This window comes from Vigna umbellata, chromosome 1 (genome assembly GCF_029865625.1).
Source record: "Vigna umbellata cultivar VRB3 chromosome 1, Vumbellata_1.0, whole genome shotgun sequence".
In the NCBI taxonomy this organism is placed as follows: Eukaryota; Viridiplantae; Streptophyta; class Magnoliopsida; order Fabales; family Fabaceae; genus Vigna; species Vigna umbellata.
Window position 1 is genome coordinate 106,391,706 of NC_142165.1, and position 14,157 is coordinate 106,405,862.

Sequence of the window (14,157 nt, forward strand, 5' to 3'; positions counted from 1 at the left end):
ATGCTCTTTTTTCTTTATTTATACATCTATATAAAGAGAGGTAATTATTATTTTTACATAATTATTATTTTTTATATTCTTTATTAAAAATGTAATTATTAATTTTATATTCTTATTTTTTATTATTTTCTTTTATATATTAATTTAACCAATTTATATAATACAAAATATTTTAAAAATACACGTACCCATACGACAGCGCATGTATTATCCATCGTCATCTCATCTCTCACATTGTAATGTTACAATTATAATAAATAACTAACAAATAATTAGTGTTTCCTATTAAATCTCGGTAGCATGTCAGCCCTTAGATCATTGCTGATGCATCATCATCTGTCGCCCTTTGTTACTCCTTTTTGTTGTTTTTTATTTATTCTACCGCATCTATGGCTGTTCTTTTTTGACCAACAAGTTAGAATCAAATTAAATTAAGCAGATGCATTTTTCTTTCAATAATATTTTTAGTTAACATCGTATTTTCAAATTTAAAGTGATTGTTTTAAAAATTGATTTTATATTTTATGAGAAGATGAAAAATTACTTAAAAAAATATCATAACAGTTTTTTTAAAATATACTCAAATATTATCTGTTTAAATTATAAATTCGAGCAAGATTTGTATTTTCCAAATTAAACTTTTCATGATATTTGTTTAGTCAATTTTCCATAATCTGAAAACATCATTTTTAAAAAGCAATTACGGTTTTGAAAATTATTTGTTGTGGGAACATTTGAGTGGAAGAGGCAATATTGTTAATAAATAATCCGTTATGATGCTGTATCTTTGGGTTTTGATGTGATTACAAACTCATTGGAGTAGCATACACTTAATCAAATAAATGAATGTGGTAAGAGTAATACCATAATTTGCAGAACATTGGTTAAACGCTACGCTAAAAGATCAATTATAAGATATATGGCTTTTTATATTGAATAATATTATCCAGTTAGGCTTAAACCGATTTTATAATATAGTCCACTTTAAGATAATTTCTCTCATTACTTTTTAAATAGTTATAATAAAAATCAACACATTTGTTTTGTAATTGAGTGATGATATTAAATTATCTTAGATTATCTCAGTATATGGTTTTCTCTCTAAATAAGATTCAATGATGATACAAGTTTTAAAAGAAATATTTTAACATGTAAAATTCAATGCATGTTAAGGTATTGAAATACTTTTTTTTTTATGAAATTATAAAACACTTGGATTTATTTTAAAAATGAAGAATTTTTAATTTAAATTTCTTTGATAATGACTCTTTCTATTATTGTTACCATATTGTTACCGGAACCCAGTAGTATCACCGTTATCACTCTTATATTGAGCGGAAAAAACAAATGGTAAGAGTTTGTAGAACGATCTGTTTTTGATTGAAGTTTAATGGTCATAATGAATTAGAGGTTAGAAAGAGGAAATTTACATAGTTTTAGAAATGTTGTTGGGGCAGGAATGGCTGCCATATATTTAGGATCTGAAAAGGAAGGGATATGATAGTTGGAGTTGTAGATTGGGAAGTACCAACATCTGTGAGCAAATTTCCCTAGTCATACGTTTGCAAGATTTAGATAACGAAATAACGGCCTTACACACCTTACCAAAGCCTCAGTATTTGGTTGGACTAGGGCAATTCACAGGCTCCATTCCCCTCTCCTTCTAAATGACAAAAAATAGTATTTCTATTATAACAGAGAAACAATCATCACATGTGATATTGCCCCCATGTCATAGGTCCTACGGTGATAAGATGGGCCATGCATATCGTCCACCCATAAAACATGGCGAGGCTCAAACAATAAATTAGCTATGCACTCAGCTATGACGACACCTCATCAAAGAAAATATCAAGTTAAATTCGAAATGAGTATCAAATTTTGGCTGCATGCACCTTCAGAGAACTAGTGAGAGCCTGAAACCATTTCTATTTACAGAAGCAGAAACAGTGTTAAAATGGAAACGACCATGGAGGCCACCGAATCTAATCCGCCAAAATTAGCTACAATTGTCTCTATGCCACCCAATTAAATAGGTCTGAACCCCCCTCTAATCCTCACTAAATATCCCTTCTATCCCTACAAAACTTCTGGCTGCTTTTTAGCTCTCTGAAACAGCCTAAAAAACAGAATATTTTTTTTTTATAAAGGAACATCTGTGAATCACAAGAATTGCATGTACAGTCAATTTTGCTCAATAAGGCTCTTCAACCTATTACGGGCCTCTTCGGACAGGTTGCAGGCTTTGAATCTTCGCCTCTGGGGAGGACATGATTCAACAATGCTTTCAATGGGTGATAAACATACAACAATCACAGTGAGATTATCCGATGTATGCAGGCGCAATGCTTCCTTGACTAGTTCCATAGCACACTGTTGTGGGTCATTATGCCTTCTTAATCCTCGTCGAACAAGACTAACTGCAACTTGGCTAGACATTACATCCCAAATCCCATCACACCCAATGATCAAAAACTCATCCTCCTCGGTCAATGTAGCCAGTCTTACATCTGGCTCAGCAATAAGAGGAGATGCAGCACCGAGTGGAAATTTCAAGTCCCAATCTCCAAGGGCACGGGTTACTGAAAGATAACCATTGAGGTATCCATCATCAATAAATCCACCTACCCCCTCCACCCTCAGCCGTTCCGGCAGAAAACTTGGCCTGTGATCGTTAGACATCTCAACAGCCACACCCCTCCGGCAAAGAACTGCTCGGCAGTCACCAGCATTAGCAACAAGCAAGTGCCTTCCAAGTACAAGGGCAGTCAATGCAGTCGTTCCACACGAACTACTAACAGTTTGTTCATCAGCCAAGGCAATATCTGCCCGTAGAAAAGCTCTCCTATGGGAATCCTCTAACTTCTCTAGAAAGAACGAATCAGTATCATATGTCTGCAGCATGTCCGCATCTTCAAAAAACAATTTCATAGCATTTCTCTTAACAAAAGCAGCAGCATCAGGTCCTCCATGACCATCAAAAACTGCATAAAAAGCACTCCGTATCGGGTACTTGAACACAAATCCAAGATGAGCACCTAGATCGTCAATACAGATGTGTTCATCATCCATAGAAACCCGCGGCCCAATCTCAGCATAGCTACCAGAACGCGCATTTGGAACAAAACTAGCCGCAGGGGTCTCCGAAATGGAATGCTTAATGAAATCAGAGTGATTCACTGCCTGCTCAACATGTAACAAAAAAGTCAGCACAACAAAACTAGAGATCGACTCAAAGTTTTACAGAAAAAACATGAACCTGACCATTAAACTCACCAAGCATAATAGCTCGAAATTACTAAAAAGAAATCAATAAATTTCAACTCAGTGAGGAGCCTACGTTAATGGGATAATAAACATCCAATTACAAATTCTACTTCCAAAATTCAGATTCGTAAACTTCACAAGCACTAGTTCCTAGTTAGGTAGAGAGGAGAGATAGGTAATTAATTTTGGTTGTTCGGTTTAGGGAGGAGAGGTGTAGAAAAAACTGATGAGACCACTCTATTATTCCTCAACTATTTCTTTTCATCAATTTATCACTACCCTTATTTTCCATCAAATCAATCAAATTGCTCGACTTTCAAAATACTTTCGCTTCTCACTTATTTCTCCTCTATCAAGCAACTAAACCTTCAATTTATTTCTTACCTATTTATCTTTTCTCACCTTAATCCTTCTCCATTTTCATCCTTTTCTACTTATTTCTTCTAAACCAAACATACCCAGAGGGGTATTGGATCTTCCCACATTTACCAATAAAAAGAAACAAAACCAAATTCACAAACCCGGTTCAGATTTGACAGTAAACTAACCTAAAAAGACGACTCAAAAACCAATTCCTTCAAGCAAATTAACCAATGATAACCGCAATTAAAATCAAACCCGAAAGGCAAAAATATACAGGGATTGGGACAAAATCATACTTGGCCAAAGATCGGAACAGAAGGTGAAGGCGATTTGGGCGAAACCACGACCTCAACGTTGTGTTCTTGCGCAACGCAAATATGATACTTCACGTCCAACATCGGAATGGACTGCTGACAGATAATTTCCGCTTCCGCTACCATCTTCGGACTCACGATCATCTTCAATCGCCGTTCCGCAACGAAATCAACAACTAGAATTTCCTTGATTGAATTTGAAGCTTTCGAATTTGGAGTTTTCTCTGAAGAACAGTGACAAAATTAGGGCTTTTCTTTCTTTCACCTCTATGAATGAGTCTGCTGCGAATTCTGCGCACAAGATACTTAAAAGGGTGCTTAATCCGACGCACGAGTAAGCAGGTCGGTGCGCGTGGTGTGAAAACTCAAAAATGCCCCTGCGACACGGTGTCGTATCGTGTTTGCATTTTCTCTCTTTCTAGACACTTCCACGAAAGGGTATATTTGTGACGCGAGGACAAGAGCGTGGAGTCGTCACGCCTCTTCTGATGTACATCAAGTTCGTGAATATATAAAATGACGTAAATATCCCTGGATTTGCTTATGATTAACGTTTCTTGCGTTAGTTTAGTACCCGCAGATTAGTTAATTAATCCAAATTTAAAAGTTTAACTTTGCGGCCAAGCACGTGGCAATCCATGAATTGTATGGTTGAAGGTTGAGGTTGCGTATAAGTAATTATAATAGTGAGGATTGTTGCTTTGACTTAATAAATTGTGAATAACTTACAACCACGTCAAAAAAAAAAGTTGTGGCTGTGGCTATGGATACATACAAAATATTCCAATCATTTATTCTCCACACGGATGAACTTATCAACATAAATTTTGTAAAGTTATTATCATTATGAGTATAAGATAAAATTTAGTGACGTCCTTTAAATGGAAAGAGCCACTGAAATTGAGAAGTATGACTTACTTTATTCCATAATTCAATATGAATCTAACATTTCTTAAATTTATACTGCTTTTCTTTCTCAAATTCATTGAAATTTTGTGCCTATAAGTTATATTCAGTGATTAAGTTTAATCTGCATGAAGGTTCATTCAATAACAAGAAAAAATACTAACACATACAAGTAACATATGCCTATGAATTATGTGCAATTATTATAATTTTCTCATTTGTGAAGGTGGATTCAAAGGTTTTCTTTTTCTATATAGAAGTAGTAAGGTTATTAATTAAGGGGTTGACTGAGAAGGAAAAGTAATTGCTCCCCGTTTTCCCAATGTTCAAATTCCATGCATGGTTGAAGTTGAAGTCTTCATTTGACTGTTATTACTATTGGAAAAGAAGCTATGGGAAACACCAATGGCTTCCATTTCAATCAGACTCTAATTTTATATAGTTTTCCATACAATATCTTTCCGTTAGTGGCACGCTTAGTCATAATCTGGTTGCGTACGATGAGTTGAGTTTGATTTTGCTCTCTCCACCCACTTACTAAACACCAACTGTTAAAGCCAAAACCAGTCTCACATCATGCCTCTCAACTTTTCATCTTTATAATCATTTACACTTTCTTTAATCTTAGGTGCTTTCTAAGCATGATATAGAGATAAGCCTTATTTTTTGGGCAATGTGTGTTCTAGTAAACTTACACTAATTAAGGCTTTAAGCCTTTGATGCATAATATTGTGTAGTGGTTATACATGCTACAGTAGTGTTATAGGTTAGAATAAAGTACAATTATGTACACTAACCAAATAAATAAAAGAATGGAAAAAACAGAACTCACCAATGGTTGAAGCATAGATGCAACGGGGATGGAACAACAAAAAGACTATCTCACGGGAATTCAGCAACTTCACATCAGCATTTTGCTATCGTTTTATTACACGTATTTTAGGTAATAAAAGTTAGAGTAGATTTGTTTTTTTTTTCCCTAAACTATTTAAGTTTTCTTATTTTGTCCTCCAGTTATATAAAAAGTTATTTAATCCTATTTTTAGATTTCAATGTGTTCTACCATTAAGTACTTATGCAGCTCGAAAAATATAAAAGTACCAAATAACAAATTGTTATTTAGAAGGATTAGAGCTATCAAAACGAGTAATCCGGTTTAATCCGATCTGACTCACCATGGGTTGTTCACTTAATGAGTCAATCCAACCCGACTCACTTATTAGCGAACGGAAAAAATTCCAACTCGGCCCGACCCATCACGGGTTGGTGGGTTAAACGGATTGACTCACTAACTCATTTAATTATAATTTTTTTTAAAGTAAAAAAATTACAATCTTTTTTAGTTGAAATCTAAATAAACGTCACACTAAAATGATATTAAACAACAGAGACAATTTAAGAAAAAAATATCATATAATCCAAGCGTAATTTAAAAATATGTACAAAAAACGAACAAATAAGTTTTTAATATTGATAATTTTTGTATCACTTGTCCATTTATAATATTAGATTCTTGAATAGATATATCTATAAACATCTTCTCTTTATCACCATCTACAATATAATAAAAAAATACTAACTAATAATATTGAAACACAAAATAATAAATAATTAAATTAAATTAGGTGGGTTGGTGAGCCAACCCGACTCACTACGGGTTCAACCCAATCCAGCTCACCGCGGGTTTAAGCCAGGTTGGGTTTGAAAAAAATGTAACTTTTTTTTTATGCGGGTTAGTTTTCACTGACTCACTTAGAACCCAACTCACCACGGGTTTAACCCGACTCACCACGGATTTAATCCGGTGAGCCGGGTTCTAAGTGAGTCGGGTTGAAAACTAGCCCACATAAAAAAGTTACATTTTTTTCAAACCCAACTCGACTCAAACCCGCGGTGAGCCGGATTGGCTCGCAGGTTACAACCCATTTTGACAGCACTAAGAAGGACCAAATGGAAAAGTAGAGATATTTACAGAGGGGCCCCAAAATTGCACTTCGGGAACAAAATTAACAAAGGGACTGCATGGGAAATTAACAAAAATACAAGAGTAAATTATAACTCTTTGAAAACGGGAGATTAAATGGAAAAGAAATATTTTGAAGAACCAAAAACATCGTTGAGCCAACAAGTTAGTACAACACGATGTTTTCATCCTATGTTTTCAGTGATCAAGAATTTCAATGTTCATTGTTCAGAACCAAAATGCCACGAGTTGACAGGAAGTATAATACATGTATTTTCAAGCAAAACAATTGTTTCTGCTGAAATGGTTGTAATGAATGAATAAATCAATGAACAATAGGATACAACATACACATAAGATGATTAGTGGTAAGTTACATATAACCTAAACATTTAAAAAAGCTCAAACTTCAAAATCAACTATTACAACTAAAAAAACAGAGATATCTACTCACAGCATACTGGCTGGCGTTCTTTCTGCAATTTCTCCCAAAGGCATAGCACCATCCTTGGGCTTTGATAATGGGCAAGTACATAATTTGATTCACATCCGGCATTGTAAAACCTCTCATCATTCATATAACGCACTTCTTTACCACCATTCGCGAACTGTTCAATCCATATGCCCATGGCAACATCTTCTAATTTAAAGAGCTAAGAAATATCAAAAAAGGCAATCAAATAAATGTGATCTTCCATTAGAAGAGATTGAAAATAAATAATAAAAATTGTTGTTCAATAAAGAAATATAAGGCAGGGCGAACATAGGAGAAATGCAATGATAAGAATTAAACTTTTTTTAATAATACACCTTATGTAGTTTAAGATAATACTGGTTTACTTATGCCTATTTAATGGAATGGAAGTGAAGATTAAGACTTTCTTCATTTTTTATTATGATATCTTTTAATTGCTATATCCTCTGTGTATTTTCTTTTAGTTTCTCATTCTACTGTTACACATTTTTTAAACTGTTTCATAATTTCTTTCTTTTATAGTTTTCCTTTCTTCTCCTAACATCTTCATTTCGCTTTGTTTATTTTATATTGGTTTAACATTTTGTTTTCCTCATTCTCTTATCATGGTTAAGAGAAAAAGAAAATGGTCCAGCAGTCTGAGATGACTTACAATAAACTTTTCTTTTTTACAATCAACTTCATTTGTTTTTAAAATTAACTACTTTGAAATATATCAAATAGAAAATAATTATTAAATAAAAAAACATTAAGAAACATATCCTTGAAATATCCAAAAGACTCTAAAAGAAACACATCTTTAATCGCCCCATCTTGTAATGGAAAAGAAGAAATTTTTACCTGGAGTTTTCTTTCTTGATGACCATTGACAACGAATTTTGCTATGTCTCGAGAGATAACATAGCCAGGACCATGTGCCCATAGTGGGTATGTATCATGTGGCCATTCCTAAAATTACAATAATTAATAATATGAATAAATTTGGGTGTTGGTGGGGGAGGGGAAAATGCTAATTTAATTAATTAATAGAGTCATTCAGGCATGAATACCTCCTCACTGATGTACCACTTGCTGCCTTCATCCCTCTGAGGAGATGATTTAGAAGATATGAGACCGTATAAAAGGCCTTTGGATGGCTTTTCTTTGAGGCTGGAAAGCACTTCATCAATTCTTACAAAGGCATCATCATCTGTTTTCATGATGTATTTAGAAGGGATGATTTTTGTCTGCAATTTTAAAAACAAGAGCACGTTAAATACCTTGTAGAAAGTAAAGGCCTAAAGAGAGAACCAAATACCTACACAACTTTTAAATGATATATTTGATAGATATTAACAATTGCTCGATTATTGAAATCATTTTAAGGTCTTGAAAATAGTTACAAGCAACATCTTGATTCATAAACACAAAGTTACAAAAACCCTTGCTTAGATGAAAAATGACACTGTCACAGAAATAAAGGTTGTTAGAAAGAATAACTCAGAATATCATTATTGGATCTCCATAATACAAAGTGTCTTACATGATCTCTAAGGAGTAGTAATTAGAGTTCTTTTTCTTTTAATTTTGTATCACAATGCTATGTCAGTAAACTCTGTTTAGTATTCAACAAAAAAATTGAAAGAGACCAAATTGTGTAAATAAGCATTTGAAGAATCAAAAGTGCAGTTAAGTGTAAAACTTCATACCTCACAAAAACAATGTGTATATATACCTCCACACCACTCTATCTTGATAATTTACAAAAAGGCATTAATTGAAATTGTCTTAAAGTCAATGTGTAAGCAGTTGACTCAATAATTTGAATCGAGATAAACAATAGCAATCCCAATATATTTTGTGCATAATATCTTAATAAACTTACCCCCATAATGCAAATTGCAATTGTCTTCAAAGAAATCAAACTATAGTAATCTACAAAAGGCATTAATTGAATATCTCCGTATGCTTGAGCTTCAGTCCATAACTCAAAATTAACCCTATTGTTCTTGTGCTGCAATAAAATCAAATAAAATGTTATCCAACAATTATTTGAAAAGAGAACAACATTTCCCAAAAAAATTGCCATAATTTAGAATGCTTGGTGGACTCAAGATACAGAATTTCGTGGGTTAGAGTGCTAGAGATCAGCAGCTTTGGTTTCAACTTTCAACCACCATTCTCTTGCGCTAAAAACTAAAATAAATTAAATTATTCATTTTAATAATGAATACAACTTCAGCAATTCAGGTAATATCCCAACCACTTCATACTGTCATTCTACTTCTACATAATGCAACTTCTTGAGTATATTCCTTAAGGAATATGACACTAGCACTCCCATGCTCAGTTGTACTAAACTATTTTACAAATCGATATAAGGAATCATAAAACAAAAACCAAGCGCTTGACTTACAAACCATTGACTGATCACACCTATAAAAATGGTCAGTAAATTCAGAAATTACACTTCATCAATTTCTTTATAAACCAGCCAATTTCATCCATATTTCTTTCAAACAAAGATAAGTGCATAAATAACCAGGAAAGGATAGCTTTAACAAAATTCTGAGGCAGAATTAGTGCATAAACTAGAAGAAGATTTATACTAATGCATAGTTTCCTTTCAACAAGTTTAAAATGCATTGCTTACAAGCCCAATGAAAAATCGGACAGCAACTTCTCCAGAACGTACAGCCTCATATTGCATCCAAGACCTCCTTAGGGCCATGCGACGCTCAAAGTTGTTTCCAGTAGAGAACACTCCAATTAACAAAATAAGCCTTTTTCTGGGGATAGAAGGAGCCTTCAGATTCTCAACATCAGCAACTATATAATTATCTTCAGTAACAGGCAAACCTTTAGCCAGGATTGACAAGAGACTTAAACTGCCTGATACTTTAATACTGCTGACTAACCATGGTTCAAGTTTCTGCATAAAACCTGTACAAGGTTAAAATGACTAGTTTATTAAAAGCTTTTGGTTTTAGCAGTATTTCTCTTCCCATACCATACCTCCCTATATGCAAAAGATGTTTCATGCCTTCCATTCACAGTCATATGAAATCCCTCTGAACCAACCCACAATGTGGAAGTGAAAGGATTACCCTCAGCAAAGGGGAAAATAGCATTTCTATGTGCACTTTCTGAGGAAATATTAGAAGGTATACTAGCAGCTTGACCAAAATTTCCATTCCCTTTGCTGTTACTTCTGACTGCTTGCACATTGCAGGGAACAAGTCCATCAACTACAACATCCAGTTAGATAATTTAGAAGTTATGGCAAGCCTCCCTCTTAAACAACTGCACTCAAGAATAATAAAGGGTCCATAATAACACATAACAGAAGAGCTTTTTGTTATTAATTATTACATGATTAATCTTACAAACTTAGCTGCTTAAGCATGAGATGAGGTGTTGCCACTGCAGCTATAGCCTATTGAAGAGGGAAAATGATATTCAAACAAGACATCATCCTAGTTACGATATAAATTTACAATTTTACATCCTCTATAAGAAAAGGAAAATATTTCCAGTTAAAAAGTTTTTTTATCCATCGTAGTGTGCAGAATAGACTAATTTAACAACTAAAGATCTATAATTGCTCATCACTTTTAACAATAAAAAATTTAAGATTAGAAATGAAAAATTACTTAATATACCTTCTTGGATGTTGGCAGAGCCATGTGCAGGACACCTTTCTTCTTTTCCCCACCCTAAATCACTAGTCCATGTATTTTGAACAATATATGGTTCTTCTGTCATGTTTTCTCCCGGAAGACTCACATTATAATGCAAGATAACTGGAGGTTTTGGCTCCCCTTCTAGCTCTTGCCCAACAAGATCAATCTGGAAGCTTCTGTTTTGTCCATTGGGGATTCCAATCAGTGTAATAGAAGAATCTACCACCAGACCACAAGGGAGATCAAGAGTGATTCCATTATCTAGTTCAGCCTTACCAGGTGAAGTCACAGAGAATGGGCAGTTTTTATTTTCTGGGCCATCCATCTTATTAAGCTTGGAAGCTTTGTCCTCTTCAATGGTGGACAGCAACTCTTTCCATGCTACAGAAGCCTCTTTAATTCCTTGAGCTGTTTCATCCAAAGCATCTGACCTTGACAGCACGGTACGTAAGGAATCCCAAACAAGCACAGAATCCATCTCTCCTTTGGATAAGTTTTTCATACCATACAGATCATCGAGCCCTGCAACATGTACCAAATATGGCCTTTTTGTTGGTTTTGGTACCCTTTTTGATTCCATCTTGGAAGAGTTTACTGGAAGATTATTGCTTTGTTTGATAGAATCATCTGGTGCATGGTTATTAAAGAAATTGTATGCTGATTGTTTTGCTGACTGCTTCTGTGGCTGCATTCCTTTCAGGTTGTAGAGGAAAAATAGCATCGTACCCAGAGCTATTATCAACAGGCCTCCATACCACTTCCTCATTTTCGGTAAACCTTGAACCAAGTATAGCTTTTTTCTGCATGCAGATAAATTATACAACTTTCACTACAAAAAAAAGGACTAGAGTTGCACCACCTATTCGATAAAAAAAAAAAAAAAGAATAAAAGCAAATTGACAGAATACAATTGACATTATCTAATCTGAAATCCAATTATAGGAATGAACTCTAATCAGCCCTCCTTTTATGCTTTTTTGCAACTGACGATGAAGGAGCACATCAAGGTTTTTCACATCCACATAGGGAAATCCCATACCATAATACGGAATGGTATATATGAGCTGACGGCCATCAGAGTAACCTATTGAAATACTGAAAATGCATTACGAGCACTTGATTTGCAATTTTGGTGTTCAACTTACCATAACAGAGAGAAAATGAAGGAAGTGGATAAAGTTGAGGTTATTGAATATTAACTGACATGCTTTAACAATCAACTTTCACTATTTTTTCTAAAAAATAATCTTTAATGAGTGTTACATAGAACTAGTCCCTGAAATCATAAGCTCTATTCAATTTAGTCCTTTATGTTATAATAAGAAAACCAAGTGCCTAACTCTCAGAATTGACAATCAATTAAGCCCGGAAATTGCTTTCACCGGTCGGTCACTAGTCCTTAAGATTACATAATCAATTACTTTAGTTTCTGCAAGTGTTAACATTGATAAACTGATAGCTAAATTTAACACTCATCAACCGACAAGATCCCTACATTCTTAAACTGCAGAGCTACTTACTTGACTGTGCTAAAAAATGTTTAATACATGTAATGGTGACTGCAACATGTATTCAAGTTCTGAGCAGTGGAACTGAAACAACAGTCCAGAATATCATAATTTTATGCTCAGCGTTTAATTCAAATCTTATGGGGCACAAGTAATTTTGTTGTAAAGCCTCCACCTTTATATTTTATTTTCCTCCACAAAAGTGTAGAAAAACACAAGATCCAGAAAACGAAACAGAGAGAAAAGAGGGACTGACCATTGAAATGGTGGTTTGAAGTTAGAGAGAGAGACGGTGGGAATATGGGTGACACTCAAATTCCTCCATTGCAGCACCACCATTTCCATTTCTTCACTGCTACTCTACAGCCACGGAACGACGTCGTCTGGCGTTTCGGATGCCACGATGTCGATTGACACTAACCTAAATGTGATGTGTTGGACACGTGCAATAACGAAGTGACACCTCATTAAAATCTCAATAAAAATAATGCTAAATTAAAAAGAAAAGGAGTTCTTTCATTTCATCTTTGACGTTGCATCTTCCAAATTTGATCATATTTTCGACTATGAAGTAAAAAAAAGAAAACTAAAGTGCAAAAAATCATATGGATCGGATTACAAAAATATTGTGAAAATAAGTCAAATATTTGTTTAAAAAATAAAGTTAAAATACTTCATTTCTTGTATTTGTTTAAAATTTTTAAATAAGTCTTTATATTTAGATTGGTCTAATTTTTAAAATATATAATAATTAAGTTATTTTTTTAATATTAAATATTAAATATTTGTCACGAATGATTTTATCATTTAAAAAAAATTGAATAATAATTTTTTTTCATATTTCAAATGAAAATCGTGTCACCTATATGTAAAGTTATTGTTTTGAATTTTGATTTTGCATTTGTTATTTTGATTATTTTAGTTTTAATTTTTTAAAATTAAACAATTTTGTCCATTTTTAAATTGAGATCAAATATAACTTTTATAATTATACTTTTATTAAAATTGATAATTTTTTAAATATTTTTAATAATATTAAGTTTATTTAAATTTATAATTTATATTAAATTTTATTTAAAAATTGTTTTTAATTTTAACATCTGAATTTATAATTTTTTAAAATCAACTCTAGTAATTGTATAAATATTATTGATATATAATGTTGTATAATTATTTAAAATATAAATTTAGAACTTTATATAAATTTATATATAATTATTTGAAACATAAATTCAAATAAAAAATAATATTAAAATCTATGTAATAAAATATTACACAAATACTTTTAAAATTGTAAAACAAAATTAAAATAAAGTTTAATCAAATATGAATTTAAATAAAATTAACTTTATTAATCGTATTTAATTAAAATATTATTTTTTAATAAAAATATTTTTATAACATGTATAGAAAATTTAAATTTCGTATTTTAACCAAAAATAAAATTGTTTAATTTAAACAAATTTAAAATTAAATTGAGTCAAAATAATAAATATAAATACCAAATTGAGATTTGACTTACCTTAACATGAAACAAATAATTTAAAAAAAAATGAACAAAAAATAAAATTTATTTAAAAAATATTTAGAAAAAAACAGTTACATGTGTAATGTATTTAACGTTGTTAATATAATACTAATATAAATGATTTAATTGTTATATATTTTTAAAAATAAAAACTCAATTTAAACTAATGAA

General features: G+C 32.6%; 2 protein-coding genes across 3 annotated transcripts; both read right to left on the reverse strand.

Annotated features, from left to right (window-relative positions):
* Positions 1-1,841: 1,841 nt before the first annotated feature.
* On the reverse strand, positions 1,842-4,229 carry LOC124835380 (putative protein phosphatase 2C 13). Its single transcript, XM_047310292.2, has 2 exons — positions 3,927-4,229; positions 1,842-3,183 (listed from the first exon to the last, which is right to left on the reverse strand). Exons 1-2 carry the CDS (start codon positions 4,086-4,088, stop codon positions 2,185-2,187), a joined length of 1,161 nt encoding a protein of 386 aa, XP_047166248.1. The 5' UTR covers positions 4,089-4,229; the 3' UTR covers positions 1,842-2,184.
* A 2,750-nt stretch (positions 4,230-6,979) lies between these two features.
* On the reverse strand, positions 6,980-12,872 carry LOC124835385 (Galactosyltransferase family protein). Of its 2 annotated transcripts, none has more exons than XM_088105405.1 (8): positions 12,715-12,872; positions 10,930-11,750; positions 10,283-10,515; positions 9,921-10,199; positions 9,153-9,281; positions 8,338-8,514; positions 8,129-8,236; positions 6,980-7,450 (listed from the first exon to the last, which is right to left on the reverse strand). In XM_088105405.1, the coding sequence occupies exons 2-8, from the start codon at positions 11,714-11,716 to the stop codon at positions 7,388-7,390; spliced, it is 1,776 nt and encodes a 591-aa protein (XP_087961531.1). In that variant the 5' UTR covers positions 11,717-11,750; positions 12,715-12,872; the 3' UTR covers positions 6,980-7,387. The 2 variants fall into 2 exon arrangements, with proteins under 2 accessions (XP_087961531.1, XP_047166257.1); XM_047310301.2 differs by having other exon boundaries at positions 6,980-7,466.
* Positions 12,873-14,157: the final 1,285 nt, after the last annotated feature.

What these genes read in the sequence shown, in the direction of transcription:
- LOC124835380 (XM_047310292.2), bottom strand. Translation starts at nt 4,088, where the DNA reads ATGATCGTGAGTCCGAAGATGGTAGCGGAAGCGGAAATTATCTGTCAG. An exon ending in CTGTTCCGATCTTTGGCCAA is followed by an intron (nt 3,184 to 3,926) that starts GTATGATTTTGT and finishes CATGTTGAGCAG; the next exon opens with GCAGTGAATCACTCTGATTT.
- LOC124835385 (XM_047310301.2), bottom strand. Translation starts at nt 11,716, where the DNA reads ATGAGGAAGTGGTATGGAGGCCTGTTGATAATAGCTCTGGGTACGATG. An exon ending in CATCTTTTGCATATAGGGAG is followed by an intron (nt 10,200 to 10,282) that starts GTATGGTATGGG and finishes GGTTTTATGCAG; the next exon opens with AAACTTGAACCATGGTTAGT. An exon ending in TCCGATTTTTCATTGGGCTT is followed by an intron (nt 9,282 to 9,920) that starts GTAAGCAATGCA and finishes ATTTTATTGCAG; the next exon opens with CACAAGAACAATAGGGTTAA.